This window comes from Macaca thibetana, chromosome 15, assembly GCF_024542745.1.
Source record: "Macaca thibetana thibetana isolate TM-01 chromosome 15, ASM2454274v1, whole genome shotgun sequence".
Classification (NCBI taxonomy): domain Eukaryota; kingdom Metazoa; phylum Chordata; class Mammalia; order Primates; family Cercopithecidae; genus Macaca; species Macaca thibetana.
The window spans coordinates 3,048,262-3,070,676 of NC_065592.1; the positions used below are offsets into that span (position 1 = coordinate 3,048,262).

The 22,415-nt window shown below is 60.7% G+C and overlaps 1 protein-coding gene across 1 annotated transcript in view; it reads right to left on the reverse strand.

Moving 5' to 3' along the window:
- The window catches only part of CCDC187 (coiled-coil domain containing 187), a 50,109-nt gene extending 28,177 nt beyond the window's left edge, over positions 1–21,932 (reverse strand). Inside the window, exons 1-11 of the mRNA XM_050761650.1 lie at positions 21,486–21,932; positions 20,619–21,094; positions 19,315–19,413; positions 16,197–16,304; positions 10,921–11,055; positions 9,241–10,403; positions 8,717–8,811; positions 4,874–5,469; positions 4,317–4,410; positions 2,065–2,152; positions 1,245–1,377 (exon numbers count right to left, since the gene is read on the reverse strand). Coding sequence (XP_050617607.1) covers positions 1,245–1,377; positions 2,065–2,152; positions 4,317–4,410; positions 4,874–5,469; positions 8,717–8,811; positions 9,241–10,403; positions 10,921–11,055; positions 16,197–16,304; positions 19,315–19,413; positions 20,619–21,094; positions 21,486–21,628 — 3,130 coding nt within the window. The 5' untranslated portion in view covers positions 21,629–21,932. The remainder of the gene's footprint in view (positions 1–1,244; positions 1,378–2,064; positions 2,153–4,316; positions 4,411–4,873; positions 5,470–8,716; positions 8,812–9,240; positions 10,404–10,920; positions 11,056–16,196; positions 16,305–19,314; positions 19,414–20,618; positions 21,095–21,485) is intronic.
- Between the last annotated feature and the right edge of the window lie 483 nt (positions 21,933–22,415).

The window sequence follows — 22,415 nt, forward strand, 5'->3', positions numbered from 1 at the left end:
TCTTGTTCTTGGGCTTCCCAGCCTCCAGAACTGTGAACCAATACATTTCTGGTCATTATAAATCATCCGGTCTCTGGGATTCTGTTACAACAGCATAAACAACCAAGGCCAGAGGCCTGCAGGGGCCTTCCTGACTCTGAACGCCCCCCAGCACATGAGCTGTCTGCCCCTTCCTGTTGAATTTTCCCCTTGGCCTCATGCCTCAGATCCCATCCGCTGTGTATCCTCCCTTGCTTGTCTTCTTACTGTCCACTTTCCCTGAAACACAGGCACTGTAAGGCCCGGGGCCTGCTCCCTCAGTGCCAGGCAGGCAGTGATACTCAGAGGGTGTGTGTGGAAGGAAGGGGCAGGTGCATACCAGGGCTGCAGAGGCTCCCACGTCCTGGAGACTGGGAGAGTCTCCCAGGGGAGGGGCCGGAGTGGGGAAGACGCAGACCCTTCCTCCCTCAGAGGGCTCCAGGTGTGAGCCCGACAGGCCCTCTCCTCCACACACACACAAGCATGCACACACACATGCATGTGCACAAACACACAGGACCCTCTCTGCTGGTCCACAGAGAACAGCTTCCCTCAAGCTGCCAGGTATGGCTCCAGGGCCCTGGGAGGACGCTGTCAGTTGGGGAGGACCCGATGAGCCCCTCACCAACCGGGAAGCAGCCTCCAGGAGGGCTCCAGCTCAAGGCTTTGAACCCAGCCCGTGGCATCCACATCCCAGGACTGAAACCCTCCTCCCTGCCCCCGGCACTGGCCCTGGGGCAGGAACCTTCCTCAGAACTCCCCGCTGCCAGCCGAGGAGGGTGCAGGATGTATCTGGGGCTGCTCTGGGATGGTGGTCCAGGGATGAGCCCCTCACCAGAAACCCGGGAAGCAGCTCTCCAGGATGGGCTCCAGCTCAACCTGGCTTTGAACCCAGCCCGTGGCATCCACATCCCAGGACTGTGTAAGGAAGCACCCTGGGAGGTGGGATGAGCACAGCGGCATGGGGCATGGCTGTCATGAAATAAGCACGTGGGTCTCATCCACCCAGCCCCCATCACTGCAGGCGTGGCGAGCACAGAGCACGCAGAGGGTCCCGAAAGCCTCCAAAACCTTTAATAACGAGGCGTGGATGCTCTCCACGTGGAAAAGTATTTCTCTACCCCACAGGGCCAAGCTCGAGTGCTAGGCAGTGGAAGGGGTTCTCAGCGGATGCCCCTGGCCACCCGACCAGCCAGCCCAGGGCCTGTCTGCAGGGTCGCCCTTACCGCAGCTCTGGGGGGTCCAGGGCGCCACAGAGTCTGCCCCTCCAGCTGAGCCCCGCAGCATCTCCTCAGGCCAAAAGCAGCAGCTCTTAGACTCCCAACAGTGTGCCCAGGATGGGACCCGAAGGCCAAAAGCCTAGCAGGGGAAGAGCCTGAGGCCTGGGAACCAGGAAGCAGGGGTGAGTGGGAGGCAGGGGTGAGCGGGAGGCAGGGGTGAGCAGGTGGGGCCTGAGCATGTGTCCCAGCATGGTGGTGTGGGCCGAGGCGAGGCTACCAGCCCACATCTGGTAAGCACCGGCGCCAAGCCTGGCTGCTCTGGGCTCTGTACTCGGACCCCAGGGAGAGCAGGGGTATGCACGGTCAGCTTCCATGGCCACCATCGGTCCCCAGGGCCAAGGTCAGAGTCTCCCCAGCCAGCGTGGTCATCGGGACCACCTCTGCCATCTACTAAGGGCACTGCCCACCAGGCCCAGAGCAGAATGGGGTCACACGTCAGCTGTGACCTTCACCCCTCTGCTCAAGGCTGGCACTGGAGACTTCAGGGCAACCTATCTGGGGAGCACCCAGGCTGTGACCATGGAGGCAGGCATGGCTGGACCCACACACCTGCCCCCACTCAGGCTGGCCAGCACGCAAGGCTGACAGAGCCAGGAGCCAGGTGTAGCCGCTGGCCTTTCCCCTGGAGGTGGCTGAGTGGTGAGGGAGAGCTGCCAGGCACAGGCAGGCAGCGCTACTGGGATGAGGGGTCTTTGGGGTGCACAGAGAGACGGTTTGTGGGTGGGGCGTGTGCTGAGCCTGCATCCATGAGCACAGCTCGCCTCACTTTGCATTTCTCATCAGGGCCCCCATCTGTGCTTCCTGGTCCACAGTGACCCAGAATCCACTGGAGTGGCTGAAGATGCTGCCCATACCTGTGGCCCAGGGGTTGTCGGGCAGGGGATAGACACGCCCTCCCTCAGCAGCCCTCAGGGCCCACAGGTGTTTGTCTCACACCCCAACTCAGAAATCAGTCTGAGGCCCGGAGCAGTGGCTCACACCTGTAATCCCAGCACTTTGGGAGGCTGAGGTGGGCGGATTACAAGGTCAGGAGTTCAAGACCAGTCTGGCCAATATGGTAAAAACCCGTCTCTACTAAAAATACAAAAATTAGTTGGGCGTGGTGGCGGGTGCCTGTAATCCCAGTTGCTGGGGAGGCTGAGGCAGGAGAATCGCTTGAACCTGGGAGGCAGAGGTGGCAGTGAGCTGAGATCAAGCCATCGCACTCCAGCCTGGGCAACAGAGCAAGACTCCATCTCAAAAAACAAAAACAAAAAACAAACAAAGAAATCAGTCTGAGAGGCAGCCAGGATCTGGGGCACCTGAGAGGCTCGGCGTGGGAAATGCAGGAGGGCGGCAGCAGGTGGATCCAGCAGAGGCTGCCTGCGCTGGCCCTGAAGCTCCCGCCCCTCAAGTGGTGAGTGGCAACAGCTGTTTCAGAAGACACAGGCCGGGCCCCTTTCCTGGTTGCTGGAGCAGGGGCGGAAGCCTTGGGAGGGCCCAGCGAGCCTCTGAGCCTCTCCCTAATCCCTGCTCTCCACAAACCCGGGTCCCTCCGGGCCACGGTTCATGAATATGATTCTGCCTCCTGCTGTGTCTCTGCCGCCTCGGCAGGGCTGTGGAGGTGGAGGGCACAGCCCAGTGCCTGGCCCTGGTGGGAACGTCTGGGTACCATCGCCACAGGGAGCCTGGGCCAAGCCTCTGCCCGTCTGGCTAGACCCAGGCTAGGCCAGGAATGCGGAGACCTCAGCCTGAGTCTGGCCCTGGGGGCAGATCTAGCTGGTCCCCGGGGAGCCAGGGACACTGAAATTAACCTTTCCAAAAATTCTCACCACCCCCGCCCCCCACCCCTTCTCAAGGGCTGGGCGGAAGTTGTCCCGGGCAACGCAGGGACAGAGGCGAGGTCTGGCCCGATGCTGCCCTCTTCTGGTCACAATGACTCAGTTCCACGGGCTGGACTGGGCCTGGGCAGCAGGTGGGGTCGGGAGTGAGATGGGGCACAACCCAAAGGCCCTGGCACAGGCACCAAGCCCACCATCCCCTGAGGTCAAGGAGTGAGGCTCCAGGAGAGGAAGCTGGTGGGGTTTCCTGGGAAGGATGGGCAGGGGAGGCTTCGGGCCAGGAAATGTCCCAGCAGCGGGGAGGGGAGGGGCGGGGAAAGGAGGGAAGGTTGGGCTTGGGGAGGGGGCACCCCCTTCCCCCACATGTGGACTCTGAGCAACAGCTCCTCTGCTGTGGTGCCCACTGCCACCCTAGTGCTACACGTGGCGTCTGCCCTCACGCCCTCGGCCACCCAGAAGACAGCTTGGTGGAGGTGGGTGGTATGACCCAGGCCCTGGCGTCCAGGGAGCCAACGTCTAGGTGTCCCTGGTGAACCTGGCCACATGTTAAGGATGCACAGAGGCCTTCCCAAGAGACAGCCGCCGACCTGGCCTCCTGCCTGCCCCGCCCGTGGTGCTGAGTTTTTGAGCCTGGGTTCCAGGGCTGCCTGGGAAGCGGCTCAGGTCAGGCCGGGGTCCCTCACCCGGGTGCTTCCGTCAAGGACAGAGGGGTGAGAGTGGCCGTGAGTGGCCCAAGAAGGCCTGGCAGCATGTGGCGTGCAGGGAGTCGCGGCGACCAGGAGGGCACTGCTGGCCAGGAGGCCCTGGACAGGGATCCCGGCCCACCCTAGCAAGAGCGAGAGGCTGCTGGGCAGGTGGTGGGCTCGGAGGAAGATTTTTGGTGGGGAGCAGGTATGGAGGGGAGTTTTTCAGGAGAGGAGATCCAAACATGTTCACAAATCCCCAGGAGGGACTCGAGGCCACAGCTGCTACTGAGGCTTAGGTGCTCGGGAAGGAGCCGCCGCCGCGTGCACTACAACCTCTGTCATGAGTGTCTAACTCAATTTCCACCTGCACATGCCCCTGGACCGAACCTGCTGGGCTCCACTTCCGCCTGGGGCTCACTGGGGCTGCAGGCGCTGGGGTAGGACAGATGCTCCCCTGGGAGGAGGGAGTTGGGACGGAGAGGGACCTGGGGTCGCGGGGGAGGTGGGCTTACCTCCCCGCAGAGGGGCTGAGGGCCTGGAAGGGGGCCACACCTCTCTGCAGCCTTTTGTCCAGTTTCACATCCACGTGTCCCTCTTCTAGGAAACCTTGGAGAAGAGGGCACCTGGCTTCACTCCCTGGTCAGCGGGAGCACAGGACGGGGGACCCAAGCCATCACAGCAGGAGAGCCTGAGCCACACCTGCAGGGGTGAGGGTGGGGGAGCTTCCCTGGCCCTCAGGCCCCTCTGCTGGAGGAAGGGCAGGGAGTCAGCAGGGAAGGAGCCACGGGAGAAACCTCACTCTTCCTCTGGCCAGAGGACAAGACCGGAGCAACAGCTGTTGCAGATGCCACACGCCACACAGGAGAGCTCACACACTCCACACGCCACGCGGGAGAGCCCACGTACACCATGCTGCTCAGACGCCCTGGACAACCCCTGGCTGTTGTCCTCCTAGCCCCCTTTCCAGGAAGGAAGCCAAGGCTCAGAGACAAAATGGGGTCCCCATGCCTCCCAGCCCACAGGACCCCCCGGCCACCCGGCGGTCACCGTGGCCCAGGTGCCAGCCTACCTCGGGGCTTGCTCTCGTGGGGGGACCTCAGGCTCACACTCTGCTGTTGCTCCCAGCTGGGGCCCCACGGCAGTGTCTCGTCGTCCAGGAAGTAGGTGGCAGGGAGAAGGGGCTGGGGCTGCACGCTCGCCCATTCCCCAGGTGCCTCCCTGCCCCCGTTGGGCCCCAAGGCTCCAGGGCAGGCTGGGGCGGTGAGCGTGGGGGCAGCAGGCAGGGTGTGGGCACGTAAGCGCAGCAGGCTGGCAGCTAGGTCCCCGACAGTGTCCGGTGCCTCGGCATCCTGCAGCTTGGCAGTGAGGCTATCGACCCGTTGCTTGAGGACTTTGGCCGTGGTCTCTAGCGCCTGCAGCCGCGCCTGCTTATGTTGGAGGTGCAGGGGGCTGGAAGTGCCCAGGTGCTCGGCCTCCTTCGGGTCCAGGTAGATGCACAGCCCGCGGGGTAGGTAGTGGGTGGTCAGGTCCTGGGGCTCCAGGGATCCCAGAGAGGGTGAGGCTGACAGCAGCACGGGGGCATCCCGTTCATCTTGGGGGCCCCCTATCCCTGGGGTCTCTAGGGTCTCAGCACGGTTCCAGGCTCTGTTCAAACACAGGCAGAAGCTGCAGGGAGAGAGACGTGGGCAGATCAGCTCGGGCTCGGTCGCCCCAGCAGGGCATGAAAAGCACGCGTGTTTTGTGGGGGTGAGCATCACAGCAGCGTCTGTGACCGACCGAGTGTCTGGTCCGCAGGGACCAGGGAAGTGGTGACGGTATCCACACAACAGACACAACAGACCACACAGCTGCCGCAAGGAACAGGGCCAGGCGTGAGTGAGGGGACAGAGGAATTGGATCCCGGGCACTGCCTGTGGGGTGTAAAACGGTGCTGCCGCGGTGAGAGGCAGTTGGGTCGAACATAGAACGACCACGGGTCTGGCAAGTCTGCCTCTGGGCACGCACCCAGAAGAGCTGAAATCAGAGTCTCAAAGACGTCATCCCTGTTCACAGCAGCCTTATTCACAACAGCCAAAAGGTGGAAGCCACTCAGTGTCCATCGAGGGACGAACGGAGAAGCAAAATGAGGCCCACCGACACAGTGGAATAGTATTCAGCCTTGAAAAGGAAGCACGTTCCAACGCAGGCTACAACATCACCCTTGGTAGAATAAGCCAGGCACAAAATGAAACTGGCCCGATGGTCCCCTGGAACTCACCTTCATGGTTTCTTCTGAATGACCATAGAAATGAGCCTGGCCGGTCTTAACACGTGAGAAAGTTTCATTTGTCTTACCTGAGTTCCTTTCTCAGGAAACCGACCACCAGCCCTCCCAGACAGAATCAAGGAGTTGAAACGCACCAGGTCACCGCATCCGGACGATGAGATGCCAGACTCCTTGTGCATCACGCTTGCTTCCTTACCCTTCCCTAGTTCCCGTTTCCTGCACGGAGCTGCACTCCTTCCCTGATACGCAAGACCCCAGCTTTAGTCTGTCAGGCAGGGAGTTGGATTTGAGACTGAGCCCCCGTCTCTTTGGCAGCGGCAACCAATTAAAGCCTATTCCCTGGCAATACTCATTGTCTCCGCGATTGGCCTTCTGTGTGGCCAGCGGCAGGACTGAGACCAAACCCCTGCTGTTTCAGTAACAAAAAGGACAAATACAGTGTGTTCCCGCTCACATGAGGGCCCTGGGACAGGCAGATCCGTATAGACAGGAAGTAGAATGGTGGTTGCAGAGGGCTGGGGAGGAGATGGAAAGTTAGTGTTTTATGGCGACAGAGTGTCAGTTTGGGAAGATGAAGAGTTCTGGAGGAAATAGAGATGGGGTCTCACTATGTTGTCCAGGCCGGTCTCAAACTCCTGGCCTCGAGCAATCCTCCCACCTCAGCCTCCTAAAGTGCTGGGATTATAGGCGTGAGCCACCGCGCCCGGCTACAATTTTTTAGGTGGGGGAAAAAACAGACAAGGACGTGATGAAGTGAGATGAGGCCCTGCAGCCGCCCAAGATGACGAGGACCAAGCTTGGCAGGATCCTGTTGAGCAAACGGAACCTGACAGTGGCCAGTGGGGGAGGGGCTGCCCTTAGGGAGGGGGTGGCACGGCGGGGCCAGCGTGGGACGCTCACTCAGTGGCTCACTCAGGACCTGTGTCCTTGTCTCTCTGGACATTGACAGACACAGCCCCTGGGCTGCCCCGTGACCCAGACTCCAGGGAAGTAATCCCCAAATAAGCACCTTCAGGACAAAATGGAGCCAAAAGGAGCCAGAGGGAGGGGTCGGGTCCTGCAGAGAGGGGTGGGAGCTGAGCTCCGGGGCCAACTGGAAGCCCCCAACACCGGCTGCCAAAGATATGCCAGGGGCAGCCCTGAGGGAGTCCAGGGTGGGACGCTCCTGGTGGGTGGGAGCCCCTTCCCCGGCCTCTGAGCCAGCATCCCCTGCCCGCCAGAACCAAGGGCATGCAGGAGGCCTGGCTGAGAGTTCCTCACAGGTGCCTAGCGTGAAGCCAGGCCAGAGAGTGTGTGCCACTGGCCTGAAGCTGGGGCCTTCCACAGCCCTCCCTGGGCAAGAGCCAGGCTGGAAACTAGTGAGACCCAGGCTCAACTCCCCCAAGCAAAGCGGGGGGAGGTCTTCAGACCCCACGTGTGTGACTCACGATGCCCTCGGGGGAGGGGCCTCCAGAAATTCAAATACACGGTAGTCAAAGCAAAACAGAAACACAGAAAATAAGCGAAAAGTAAGCACTGTGAGGAAGAGGAGAGATGGGGACCCTCGTGCCGGCAGGGGGATGGGAACCAGGGCGGCTGCTGTGGGGAACGGGGTACGAGTGCCCCAGAAAGCTGCACACAGAGGTGCACGTGCCCATGCAGTTCACTGCCAGGCGTGTACCCAAGAGAAACAGCGCAAGGACCGAAGCAGCCCGTGCAGCCCGCTCACGGCCACCGCAGGTGGGGCCCAGGCATCCGGCAGCCACGAGGCTGTGAAGGAAAGGTCACCTGCCCACAGCCGGCATTATTCAGCCACAGACTCAGTGAAGTTCTGATTCAAGCTGCAACACTGATGAGCCCGGAAAACGTTAGCCTCGGTGAGAGAAGCCAGACCCGTACCCCGTGATCCCATTTAGATAAAATGTCAAGAATAAGCAAATCCAGGTGGGGTGCGGTGGCTCATGCCTGTAATCCCAGCACTTTGGGAGGCCGAGGCGGGTGGATCACCTGAGGTTTCGAGTTCTAGACCAGCCTGGTCAACGTGGTGAAACCCCGTCTCTACTGAAAATACAAAAAATTAGCCGGGCGTGGTGGCGGGCGCCTGTAGTCCCAGCTACTCGGGAGGCTGAGGCAGGAGAATCACTTGAACCCGGGAGGTGGAGGTTGCAGTGAGCCGAGATCGCACCACTGCACTCCAGTCTGGGCAACAGCGAGACTCCATCTCAAAAAAAAAAAAAAAAAAAAAAAAAAGGACTAGGCAAATCTGTTGAGGCAGAAAGCAGACCCATAGCTCCCCCCAGGGCTGGGGGAGGGGCTGCCTCCTGAGGGTGGGGCTCATGGGGAGTTGGAATGTTCTGGAACTCAGTGGAAGTGCTGGTTGCACAGCACACGGGGAAGGTGCTCGATGCCACGGAACGTGCCCTTTAACGTGGTGGATTTAAGTTTGATGCGAGTCTTGCCTCCATGAGAACAAGCACAGTGGTGACCGCCTGCTCCATGCAGCCAGGCGGCACTGTGGGCGGGCGGGACACAGCCTGCCCCACCTGAGGAGCCTCTCAGTCATGAGGCGATATCACGAGGTCCCCAGAACGCACCCAGCATTGTCCTCGGCCCCAGCCCACCCACGGCCCCACCCAGCACGTGCAGCCCCTGCACTTTCACACCCACCTGCCTGGGGCTTCCTGGCCCCCCAGCACCACGCCAGAGGTCACTTTGCTCCACTCCAGCACCGGGGACTCCAGGCTCCCGGAGGCTTCCAGGCCCTAAAGCAGAGGGCAATGCCATCAGAGGGCCCCCGCCTGGGAAGCCCACACGCCCCGTTCTCTCAGCCTCAGAGCTAGGCCCTGACCTCCCCTCGGGGTCTCAGGCTGCTTTCCCAGAGCCGTGCAGGAATCGGGGGTCCCACTTCAGGGGCTGTGAGAGCCAAGGGAGTCTCTCCGGAGCCCCGTTGTACCCAGGGGCAAAGGCGCCCAAGTCTGACCCTGCACCTCACCAGGGCATCCCCCAGGGAGGCATCCACAGAACCTCTGGCTTTCTGTGGGCAGTGGCAGCGACACCGCGCAGTCCCCAGCCCCCAGCTGCAGCCCTCACCCAGCCACTCCCTGGAGGGCACCAGGGGGCTGGAGGCAGCACCTGAGCGCCTAAGCCTTGGGTCCATGGCTGAGTCCCCCCAACCCACCCCCGGCACGTACCGCGGACTGCGCAGAACTGGGGACAAAGGTCACGATGCCAGGGGTGGTCCGGGAGACCACGGGGACCGCCCTGCCAAGGACGGCCTCCCTCTGCCGCCGGTAGACCTCCTGCAACCTCTGGCTCCTCAGCTCCTGTGTGCGCAGGGCCGAGGCCTTCTCCTCCAGGGCCTGCCGCCGCCGGGCCTGCGCCTTCTGGCGCATGAACTCCCGCAAGGACTCGGAGCTGTGTGAGGGTCCCAGGAGACCCCGGGGCCTGGGGCAGGGCTGTAGCACGTCCTTCTCCTTCCCAGGTGGGTTCTGAGGGAAGCTCCCAGTGGGCCTTGGCAGGGCATGCTTGGCACCCGAGGCAGGGGAGCCGATGCCTCTGCCCTTGCCCGGGGGGCCGGCCCTCTGCACGCTGGAGCTGCTCCAGGGCCGCTGTGCTGGAGGACTGGGCCTTTCCAGAGGATTCCACAGTCTGGGGCCAAGGGCCTCCCAGTCTTCACAGGCAGTCCAGGCCCTCTGTGGACAGGGCTGCGTGGCTGCAGCACTCCAGGACTGCTGGGTTCCAAAGGGGTTCTGCTTTTCATGGGGGCTCCCCGGCCTCTGGGAGGAGGGGCCCTGTCTTTGGGCCCCTGAGGCCCTCTGCGAACTGCAGGCCTGCCCAGCCAACGCACTCCAGGGCCGCCGGGAGAAGTGGCCCAACCTCTCATGGGGACTCTCCGGCCTCTGGAAGGAGCAGTCCTGTCCTCGGGTCTCCCAGGCCCTCTGCGGACAGGACTCCCATCCAATGGAGGAGCTCCAGGGCTCCCAGGTGTGGAAACTCCTAGCCCTCTCTGAAGAGGAACGCTTCCCCTCTGTCATGGCCCAGGGACTCTTAGAGAAGGATATCTGGGCACTGGGGTCCCTGCAGGGGCCCTTCCTTGCCACGTCCTGCAGCCTCTGCTTTGTTGGCCTCAGCTCTTGCCCTCCCTTGCGGGTCTGGGCCAGTTCTAGACCAGCCTGGATTTGCTGGCGCAGGTCTCGTAGGATGGCCATGGCCGTCTGGATGGTCGCCGGCTGGTCGAAGGAAGCCAGGCTGGGTGTGTTCCCAGACACCTGCTGGTCACTGTGGGCGGAGGTGGCACCGGGACACTGGGCACAAACCGGTGAGCACTCGGCAGCTGTGACTTTCTCGCTGTCTCCTGCGAAGACAGGAGGATCGGGGTGAGGAGAGGAGCAGAGGGGAGAGCAAAGCCAGCTCCTCCACCAGGCTGGAGGCAAAGAGCGTGGGGGCGGCTAGGAGGCCCTTGGGCCTCTGCTGGGCAGAAGCCCTCTGAGGGTGGGCACCACGCCTGTGTGATGAGCCGCTGCTCTGCACACGGTAGCCAAGCACAGGTGGAGGGTGCCAGTGTCTGGGGAGCCCCTGCCAGCTCCCATCCTGCCTTCCTGCCAGGAAAGCGCCTTGGCAGGGTGCCTGCCTGGGAACTGCCGATGGAGCCTCCCAGGGACAGAAACCCTTTTGTTAGGCTTTGAAAACACTTATTGCCCGAAGTCCCCAGTTGAATGGGTGGCAGGTTTGGAGGGTGTTTGCAGGCTTCTGTGAGAGGCGCCCACACCTCCTCCTTCCAGGCAGCCAGGAGCCTGGGCGTCTCCTCCTCTGCGCCCGCCCCCAGATGCCACAGCAGAGCAGGACAGAGCTCATGGCAGAGGCACAGGTACCTAAGTCCACGGTGAGAGCCGGGTCTCTCCAGGGATCCTTGCTATGGAGCCTGCGGAGGACAGGAGGGGGCCCAAGCAGCGACCTCACCAGAGCTTGTCCCTTTCTCCAGGCGTAAACACCAACCAGCTCCGAATCTTAAACAGAGAAAACACACACGCAGCCGGGCGCCCCATGTCCCTCTGGGCACTGGCCCGGACGGGGAGGTTGGTGGCTCTGCACAGCCCCAGGAGGCCACTTCAACACTCCCAGAGGGCACAGGGGGCACATCCCTCACATCCAGGCCCCTGTTGGGCACAGCGGGACCCTCAGCCTGCACGGGGCAAGGCTGAGTCTCAGGGCGGCCACGGGCAGGTGGCTTCCCTGACCCTCAGAGTCTTCAGGAAAGCGTGGACAACGGGACCTGCCCCACAGCTCTGCCAGTGAAGCTCTCAGCACAGGCCGGACGCACAGCCCATGCGAAAGAAACACTGAGCAGCAGCAGCAGCAGGAGTGACAATCGCGAGCCAGCAGCCCCACCCTCCGCTCCCCGCTGCACATCAGGCTCCGCACGGACATGGGAGGTCCTGCCACCGCCGGCCACACGCGCCGAGCCCCAGGAGATTAACCTGCGTTTAAGCCAGCAGTCAGTGGTCACACGGGTGGGCGGCGGTGAAGGCTCCCAGACTGGCAGGACAGGGAGTCCCAAGCATCGCGGCAACAAACGGCCCCACGTTCCGAGTACAAATGAGCCTTCGCTCACAAATGGCGTCACACAGTGAGCAGCATTCATCAGGGTGGTACTTCATAGCCCAGCTCACGGCCACCGATGCCAACATCAGTGCTGCCAGCCCCGTGGGCCCAGCCGCGAGGGCCCTGGCAAAGGCCGGAAGCAGGGCCAGCCCTGGGCTCACACGCTCGCACACTCACACACACTCATGCTCAGACGCTCTCACACATGTGCCCCCCCCACACGCACTCACACACATGCTCACAATTCCCTTACGGGCTCACAGGCTCACACACGCACTCCAGTGCTGACAGGCACGCACACACTCACACAGTCACAGCATCCCGCACACGTGCTGTCACACATGCTCATTCACATGGTCACACATTCACACAGGCACACACACTCGCACACACTCTGACACATGTTCACACACGGTCTCATCCTCTCACACACTTTCACACAGACACGCATGTTCTCACACTCACACACACGACCACAGACTCATGCTCTCACACTTTCACACAGACACATATGCTCTCACACTCACACACACTACCACACACTCATCCTCTCACACACTTTCACACAGACACGCATGCTCTCACACTCACACACTACCACGGACTCATGCTCTCACACACTTTCACACAGACACGCATGCTCTCACACTCACACTACCACACACACTCATGCTCTCACACACATTCACACAGACACGCATGCTCTCACACTCACACACACTACCAGACACACTCATGCTTTCACACTTTCACACAGACACGCATGTTCTCACAGTCACACACATTACCACACACTCATGCTCTCACACACATTCACACAGACACACATGCTCTCACTCTCACACACACTACCACACACATGCTCTCACACACATCACACATGCTCTCACACTCACACACTGCCACACACTCATGCTCTCACACACATTCACACACACATGCTCTCACACACACTGCCACACACTCATGCTCTCACACACATTCACACACACATGCTCTCACACTCACACACACTACCACACACTCATGCTCTCATACACATTCACACACACGTTCTCACACTCACACACTGCCACACACTCATGCTCTCACACACATTCACACACACATGCTCTCACACACACACACTACCACACACTCATGCTCTCATACACATTCACACACACATGTTCTCACACTCACACACTGCCACACACTCATGCTCTCATGCACTTTCACACAGACACACATGCTCTCTGACTCACGCTCACACACACTGCTTATTCCACCTGGCTCTGCAGGGCCAACACCACACATGCTATGAGTCCCTGGCGCCTACGCCCCTTCCTTAGGCCCAGCCCAGGGCGGTTCCACTCCACGGCCTGGGGTTAAGACCACCGTGGAGTCTCAGCCAGGGCTCGCCCTGGCCCCCACGAAGGGGAACGTTCTGCCAAATGAGGGTGCCCTGGGCAGGGACCATCCAGAGAGCTAAGCACCCAGGGGCAGGCTCCTGAACTGAATCAGGGACTTCCCTAGCACCCCCCAGACATGGCACCTTCCTCACACTGCCCTGACCCCTGGCCATCAGCCACAGGCCTGAAGCTACCTCTCCAGGAAGGGGAATGGGCTACGCAGTCACGCCCACCAGGCCATGCCCTCCCAAAGCCACATCCCCAAGGACAGGTTTCCCACAGCCACGCCCTCAGCAGGACAGGACCCCAAGCCATGCCCCACGCCCACTTTAGGACAGGACCCCTTAAGGCCATACCCTGTCTAGGACAGGACCCCAAGATAGAGGAAGGTTTAGGGTGTGGTCTCAGGAGTCCCAGACCTGGGTTTAAGTCTGGCTCTGCCACTCATCAGCCATGGGCCTCAGGCAGGTGATTCACTTATCCATGCCTCAGTTTCCCCATCTGTAAAATGGGGTCCGTATCTCACAGCACCTGCCATAGGGCCACAAGAATGAAAGGGTAATCACGATCATTGCAGGAGTTAGGCCCGGAAGTGGGTCAGGATTCCGCTGGCTCAGGGTGGTGTCAAAGGCCGGAGCTGAGGCCAACGTGACCCAATTGGCCACAGCTGGGTTTCGGGGGGGACCCAGAATGGAGGGGAGCCCCGGTAGGGTCTCTCCATCCTAGTCCCTACAGCTGCTTTCCCTCGCTGGGGTGCTGCGCCGGGGCCCGCCTGGGGAGGGGCTGCCTGCCTGCTCGCCCGGCCCCTCCATCGCTGGCCACTCACTTCCCCATCAGCCCGCCAGAGGGTCCCGCTCGATAAATGGGTCCTGATGGGCACATTTTTTCTTCCGCTGAGCAGTTTAATGGCAATTAATTTTTTTACGAGAGGATTTTTAATCTGTGGAAATGGATGAAGTCCCCAAGTGCCCTGTCAAAGTTCCGGGGCCGACCGAATCTATGATAAAAAATGCAAAGTGAGGTGATATAATCTGAAATTAAATATCGGGCTTCATTTTCCTTTGGCCCGGATGGATGAATATTTTATAACTATTGTGATTTAATTTTTTGTTAACTACAGCAAATTTCTAATTCATCCAATTCCCAAGTCCTGTGGCTCTGACCTCTGAACTGAAACTCATCTCTCCTTAGCCCAGCTGTGACTTCGTCACTGACAGAAACTAATGGTCAACACTGTCAGGGTGACATGGTGCTTACGATGATGAATGCGGCCGGTGGCATGCCCTCTGACCCGGTGTCAGGCAGAAAGCAGGTCATTTTTCAACTGAGCCATTAAAATAAAACAAACCAAAGACTTGGGGGAAGGAGGGGGTGATCATGCAGAAAATTGTTATATTGTACGCATGTTTCCACAGCCTTCCGGAACCTTCTTGGTGCCCGGGTCCCTCGATCGCCTTCCCCTCCTGCTTGGCCTCTGGCCCCGCTGAATGCACATGGTGGCCCCGCGGCCCCGCTGAGCTCCCACCTAACCCGCGCGTCCTCTCTGGGTGTGGGCACAGAGGCGTTTACGCTCGGCTGGAAGCTGCCGCTTTGCCTAAGAGCAGAGGGGCCGGTGACTGATGACACGGGACAGACGCTCAGGCCCCCAGGCACGGACAGAGCGCACGCCACGCAGTGCCCCTCCCCGCGGCCCCAGGGCTGTGATTGCACACGGTGTGGAGAAACTGAGGCATGGAGCATCACGGGAGAGGCCGGCAAGCTGGCACTGCTAAAACTTAGAGTGAGGGTCCCACAGAGCCAATCTCAGCCCAGTGGGTGGCGTTCACTCCACCTGGGGGCTGTTGCTGGTATCTCCAAAATCCCGTGGTTCGGGGGCCCCAGGATCCACGCCTGGAGGGTGGCCTTGACAAGCTGCCCAGGTGTGGCCCCAGGTGCACACGGGTGGGCTCCCAGGTTAGGAGCATCGGCCTCGGGCTGGACGGGTGGGAGGCTCTGCCTCTGCTTGTGTAGCTCCGGGCAGGCTGTGGACGCTCTGTGAACCTCGGTTGCCTCATCTACAAAATGGGAGCAAGACTGCTGACCTTGGCGGGGAACCAGGAGGCTGCAGTGGGCCCACATAGTGTGGGTGCTGGCCACACCACTCCCCTGACCACGAAGACGCCCCAGAGGGAAGCCCCGGAGGGACTCTGCCTGCCGCCCACCCGCTCAAGGGCAGGGGCCGCTCTCAGGTTCACCCTGCTATCTCTGAAACCCATGCCCAGGCTGGGCCGCTGGGTCTCTCACACCTCTGCCCGGTCCTCAGCAGGGGAGATGCCTGGATCAGAAATTCCTCTGTGACCACTGGGATCCACCCACAGGATTACCTGACTGGACTCTCCGGGAAACACGCATGACATTAATCGTAACGCAAGCGCATGGCTGACCCACACCCCCATGTGCCTGTGCGGAGTCCCCAAGCTACTGGAGTGGGGTCTACAGAAGACCCTTTCCCACCCCCAAGTGTGCAGGTGGAAGGAGATGTCCTGGCTTGCTCATTAAATGTGCCCACTTGACAAAGCAGGCACGGCTCCCTCGGCCAAGCGTGCCCTGAGCTGCCCACCGCACGTGCACCCATGCCAGTATCTGTTACTGCTCTGGAGAGCTGTGAGCTGCGGGTGGTGTAGGCTGCGGGCGCCATAAGTTGCAGGTGCTGTGGGCTGTGGGTGCTGTGAGCTGCGGGTGCCATGGGGTATGGGTGCCTTGAGCTACGGGTGCCATGAGCGGCAGGTGGTATGAGCTGTGGGTACCATGAGCTGCCAATGCATGCTACAGTGTGATTGAACGGCTCTGTTTCCTTAGACTCGCCCAGTCTCCCAGTGTTGAGAGGACAATAGTGCCCGGTGTTTTGTGGACTTCTACTCTGTCTCAAGGGACACGCCCCTGCCCAGACAGGAACCACCTGCTGCTCCAGTGGTGGCCAAGGTCACCAGTTGCCTGGGGCACCAGCCCTGACGCTCCAGCCGGGCCTGCCGATCCCAGGTGCCCTGCAGAACCCTGTGCATGTGGCAGTCTGGCCGGCCAGCCCCAGCTCCAGAAATGAAAGCCATCTGCCTACCTAGTGTGTGCCAGGATCATATACACCTAGTGTGCCGGGGCCCCAAAATAGCAAACCTTACCTTCGTCTTTGTCTTTGTCTCTGGCTGGTCTTCTAGGGTAGGGTGACTTCGGAGTCTTCTCTCTTTTGCAAGAACTGCTCTTGGCCCTTTTGGGTTTTTCCCTTAGAACTTCAGTGAGGAAGAGAAAGGAAGGGAGGGAGGGTGAGCAGTAAAATGACACACAGGCCCCGCCACATGGCTGTCCTGGGGTCCTGTGCAAACACAGTTCCTAGAGTCATAAACATTGCCGGTCCTGATCCCTGGTTGGTGAGAGCCAGGGTGGGCGGCTAACGCTGGGGACGTGGCACAGTCTGACTGTCACGTCCCCTGCAGTGCTCTGCCTGGGGACTGCCGCTGGGGACTCCTCCTTAGAGAACCGGACATACCTACTCAAATTCCCTCCCGAGTGTCTGGCGGCCTCCCCTCCAGGCTCAGAGGTCCTGAGGACAGGAACCAGTTTCTCCTCTCTGAACCCAGCACCCAGCTGGGGGCCCGGACCATGGGCACTCAGGACAGTTTGCTGAGTGAATGAATGACTGGACCGGCCAGGACCCAAGTGAATGCACAGAGTGGCAGCAGCGGACTGAACACCTCTGGGACCAGGGCCAGGAAGAGCAAGGGCAAGACCTGGAGAGGACTTGGCATGGCGGGGTGGACCCCTCTGCTGATGGGGAGGAGATGGAGAACCCCAGGGGGTGGAGTTTGCTCAAAGTCCTGCAGCGAGTGCAGCGGCCACCAAGAGGGCCTGGCTCCGGAAGCTGGCTGGTCATCTTTCCCTGCCTCCAAGCTTTAGTCTCCGCACAGCTGGGGTGGGGGCGCATCTGGGAAGCCACCATGCGAGAGCCTGCCGTGTCTGACGGGTGTCCCACGGCGGGGGACCCATAGAAGAGGACTCTGACCCAAAGGCGTCTGAACCTCCAAACGCCGCTGGGTCCAGGCTGGGCCTGTCCCTTAGTTTTACAGGCCCCAACTCTGCTGGCAGGAGGAGCCTCAAAAGCCAGGTCCTCTGCAAGGGACACATTCTATATGGTCCCCAGAGTCACTAGGTCCACAGAGACAGGAAGTAGGAAGGTAGGTGCCAGGGGCTGGGGGACGGAGATGGAGAGTAAGTGGGGACAGAGCTTCGGTTTGGGAAGATGGAAAGTTCTAGAGATGGAGGCTGGCAATGTCTGCCCAGCGCGATGAATGTGCTTAGCGCCACTGAACTGGGCACTTAAAGGCCCTCCGACCGGGCGCGGTGGGTCACGCCTGTAATCCCAGCACTTTGGGAGGCCGAGACGGGTGGACCACGAGGTCAGGAGATCGAGACCATCCTGGCTAACACGGTGAAACCCCGTCTCTACTAAAAATACAAAAAATTAGCCGGGCGTGGTGGCAGGCGCCTGTAGTCCCAGCTACTCGGGAGGCTGAGGCAGGAGAATGGCATGAACCCGGGAGGCGGAGCTTGCAGTGAGCCGAGATCGCGCCATTGCACTCCAGCCTGGGTGACAGAGCGAGACTCCGTCTCAAAAAAAAAAAAAAAAAAAAAAAGGCCCTCCTCCATGCCTGCTTCTGGAGAGTTCTCAAACTGGGAGCATGAAAACGAGGCTGCCAGGAGCCGGTGACTGATAGGATGGAGTGGCTGAGGTCCCTGAGTGACCCATTGCTGGACCCTGAACTTGACCTGGGGCAGGGGCAGGGAGAGTGGCCACCTGGACAAGCTGTTGCCATTGGGGTCCCCCGGAAGGCAGAGGAGGGAGGAACAAAATGGCGCTGACCACGGGCCTCAGGCAGAACTGGATCTGGATGGGCAGGAGTGCCCCTGCAACTGTGGGGTGAGGGAGAGGGCTCTGTCCCCTGCTCTCTGGGGGCCAGCCCGGGACCCCGCCCACATCTGCACTGGCTCACACACCACATGGGAGGGACACACCCAAATGCGTGCCTGTGGCTGCCGCCCCACCAGACCTCATGGAGAAACCATCAACCTGGGTACACCCGGCCAGCACTGCACCGCTGGGATGGGTGACAACTGTCCCCACGAAAATGCACATGATTCCTGTGCTGAGCCCGAAACGCCTCTGCTCCCAAGCTCCCCATCCTTCATTCTGGGTCTCAGGAATCTTCCTGGCATCTGCCTCTCTCCAGACTGGAGAGAGCCTCCTGCATCCATTTCGCCCCGGCAGCAGAGTGAGCCTGCCCAAGCCCAGCTCACGGCCACTCCCGGCCTAGGCCTAACGGCTCCCATTGCCCGGGATAAAGGCCACATCCTCCAGCCCCCAGCAGCAGCTCCTGCCCCCTGCATCCTACCCCTCCCATTTGTCAAACAAATGAGTGAGTAAAAACCTGGTGGGGGCCGGGCGCGGTGGCTCAAGCCTGTAATCCCAGCACTTTGGGAGGCCGAGATGGGCGGATCACAAGGTCAGGAGATCAAGACCATCCTGGCTAACACGGTGAAACCCCGTCTCTACTAAAAAACATACAAAAAAAAAAAAAAAACTAGCCGGGTGAGGTGGCGGGCACCTGTAGTCCCAGCTACTCGGGAGGCTGAGGCAGGAGAATGGCATAAACCCGGGAGGCGGAGCTTGCAGTGAGCTGGGATCCGGCCACTGCACTCCAGCCTGGGCGACAGAGCAAGACTCCGTCTCAAAAAAAAAAAAAACAAAAAAAAAACCCTGGTGGGGCCCTTGGCCCTTGGCCCCAGCCCCTTCCTCACAGGCCTGGGAGCCGGCCAATGGTTCAGCGTCTCCCCCTCTGTGGGCTGGATGCCTCGAATCTGCAAGACGGAAAAGCGAGCCCAGGAGCTGGCACGGACCTGGAGGGCCCCAGGCCCACTCCCTGTGGCTGGCATGAGGCCACACGGGAAACTCCTTGCCTATTTTGTGCAGGAGATCTCTCCGGAAAAAAAAAAAAAAAAATGCCCCTGTTCAACTCCCCTACCCTGCAGGGCCTGCCTGGATTCCTGTCCCACTGGAGAGGCAGAGGGCTACAACACAGGCTCCAGAGAATGGCAGTCTGGCTCCAAATCCCCGCTTGGCCTCTTTCCAGTTGGGGTCCTCCCTGACCCTGTGTCTTTGTGAGTGTGGTCCAGCCTGTGCTGCCCATATCATGGCCTGAGCATGTAACCCGGAGCACCAGGACAGCCAGCCACAGAGCCACTCACCAGGAACCTGGTGCTGGGAGACCCTGGAGAGCGCGTGCCCCTGGCCACGGGAGGCCTTGGCTTCAACTCTGCGCTCAGCCGCGCTCACGATGCCGAAACCTGGAACAGGGTGAAAAGAAGAAGGCAGCGTGAGGAGAGAGATCCACAAAAAATTTCCAAGAAAAGGTTCCATTTTGCCAGCAGCTCAAGAGCCTTTATTTATTTATTTGAGACAAAGTCTCACGGTCACCCAAGCTGGAGGGCAGTGGTGCAATCTCAGCTCACGACAACCTCTGCCTCCTGAAGCTCTGTCCCCACGAAACACTCACGCCACTGCACTCCAACCTGGGCGACAGAGCGAGACTCCATCTCGAACAAATAAAAAAATAAAAAATAAATATAAAATAAAATAAAGGAGGAAAACATCTTCCGTGTTTTCTTAGGAAAAGAGTTAAATACCTGGACACAGAGAATCCACAGGACTGGCTCTCAACGTTACTCCAACAGGGAAGCTGTTTCCAAACTTCTTTTTTTTTTTTTTTTTTGAGACGGAGTCTCACTCTGTCGCCCAGGCTGGAGTGCAGTGGCTGGATCTCAACTCACTGCAAGCTCTGCCTCCGGGGTCTACGCCATTCTCCTGCCTCAGCCTCCCGAGTAGCTGGGACTACAGGCGCCCGCCACCTCGCCCGGCTAGTTTTTTTTTTTTTTGGTATTTTTTAGTAGAGACGGGGTTTCACCGTGTTAGCCAGGATGGTCTCGATCTCCTGACCTTGTGATCCGCCCACCTCGGCCTCCCAAAGTGCTGGGGTTACAGGCTTGAGCCACCGCGCCCGGCCTCCAAACTTCTTTAGTTACCACTCCCACCCTTGACCCCTCCAGAGCCAAGACCCCCACCACACTCCCACCCCTGTCCCTGCAGGAGGGAAGCCGCCAGACTTTCCAAATCCCAGGCTGACATTTTAGGACGTTCCTGACCTAAGTCCCCACAAACCTGACCATGCAGCGTCCCCCGAGGCTACAGGGACAAAGGCACAGACTCTAGGTCCAGAGACCAGGCCCCCTCTCCCAGCCCCGCAGGCCCTGTGTGCCCCCCGTCCTGGGCGCTGGCATCTCCACCGCTCCCCTGCCATCTCCAGGGAGGGATCCACATCATGGACCCGGCTCAGGAGCACCCCTTCATGACTCCTAATCCCCACCCTGGGGGCACACTGCATACACCCGGCTGGCCCCCACCACGTGCCCAGCACAGCTCGATCCTGCCCGCTCTCCACCCTCCCGACAGCCTCACAGCCCTCCTGCCCCTCTCTGGCAAAGCGGCCACTGACCTGAGCATTCAGGGGCTGGAGGGGGATTTTTTGCCTCTTGGGTCTTCCTCCTAAGCGCCAACACGGAGGCTTTGTGGCGTCTGGAGGTGCTGGAGGGGGCTGAGGTGCCCAGGGATGCACAGCTCCCCTGCTGCCACGCCTGGGCCCGGATCTTGTCTCTCAGCTGCTCCAGCCGTGGGTCACTCTTTCTGGGCCGCCACCGGGGCCCCAACACCTGAGGGGGCCTCTCCTTCCAGGACACACACACTTCATGGCCCCCCGAAGAACCCGAGAGGCGGCCCGATGACACCGAGCTGTCGCCATCCCTGACCTCCGGGCCTGTGGACCACATGGGCAGGCTGCGGGCCTTCCCCCAGGGGCCTGGCTCCTCGAGGTCTTCAGACCCGACCATGTGGGGAGCTGCCCAGGGTGGGTCCGGCTGCTGGGAGGGCCACCTCAGGGATGCCACGTCATCCTCGGCTGCAGGTGCGCGGAGCCTGAGAGGGAACAGCAGACACGCGGGTCAGATGTGCAGGTGAAGTGCTGAGCAGAGCTGCTCAGACTGGCCCCACCTCCCCAGGCATTCCTGCTCTGCAGACTGGAGGTGGAGAGGAGGGCCTGGAACATACCCCACCTCAAGGACAGCCCCAGCATTCTCTCTCAAGCCCTGACCACACCCCTCTGAGGTAGGCAATATGATTGGCCTCATTTACAGATGGAGAAACTGAGTCTCAGAGAGGCCGGGCTGCCTGCCCAAAGGCACAGTCAGAGGCAGCCACAGCACTCTGACCCCACACCCTCGTATCTTGCACAGAGCCGCTGCCTCCCGGGGCAGGCATGGCACCTGCCAGCAGTGCAGCCCCCCGCCCGAGTCCACGCAGATGCTACCTGGGCTTGGCACCAGCCTCCCAGTCGGCTGCTCTCCCTGGGGCCCCATGGGAGAAGAGGCCCTGCCTCCGGCTGTTCTTGTGGCCGAGCTGAGGCGTGTCCCCCAGGCGGGTGGGCAGCGTGCCCATGACCAGCGTTGGCATGGCCGCAGGGCCGAGGGGTGAGCAGGTGCAAGGCCAGCCTGGCCCGACCTGCCTGGGGTCGCTGCTGCCTTCACATGACGGCTTCAAGGCCTGCAGCCCTGCCTACGACCCTGCCCAGGATGGGCTGGCCGCTGCCTGGCTCCGGATGCCCGCCTGTGCCGGTCCCCTGGCCCACGATGGAAACCCTCAGGTGGGTCATTGAAATTGGGCTGGCACGGTGGGCAGCCCGGCCCTGGGCTGGCCACAGCTGGGGGCCTTCCTAATGAGCTGTCTCTTGGTGGGGTGGGGGAGAGTTCCGGCTGGCCTGGTGACAGCATAATAACCTTGTCACTCAGCGACAGAGCCTCAGGCCTTCAGTTCCTGCTGGGGCTCTCAGCGGTGCCCCACCCAGCCCTCCCAGGCCCAGAATGACATGCAGGGAGGGAATGGGGCCGGGCTGGGCTTGTGGGGTCAGGGTTGGGCAAGTTTCTGGTTGGTGGGGGCGGGGCCTAACCCCAGGTCAGGGTCAGGCTCAATTCAGTCTGAGGCACAGAGGTCCCAGCAGTTGTGGGGCCCAGCCCAGACATCCCAACAGAAACACATCAGCCGCCACCTGTCAGTTCCATGGGGCTGGGCAGGGGAAGGGACGCTGGCTTCTGGGCTCACCCTGGTGCAGGGCAGAAGGCACCCTTTGCCCACAGTGATAGTGGCAGAGATGCCAGGTGCTGCCCTAGCTCAGGAGCCCCCACTGGCCTCCTCGGCCCCTGCACACCCCAGTAGGGCCCTGGTGGGGCAGTGTGGTGAGGAG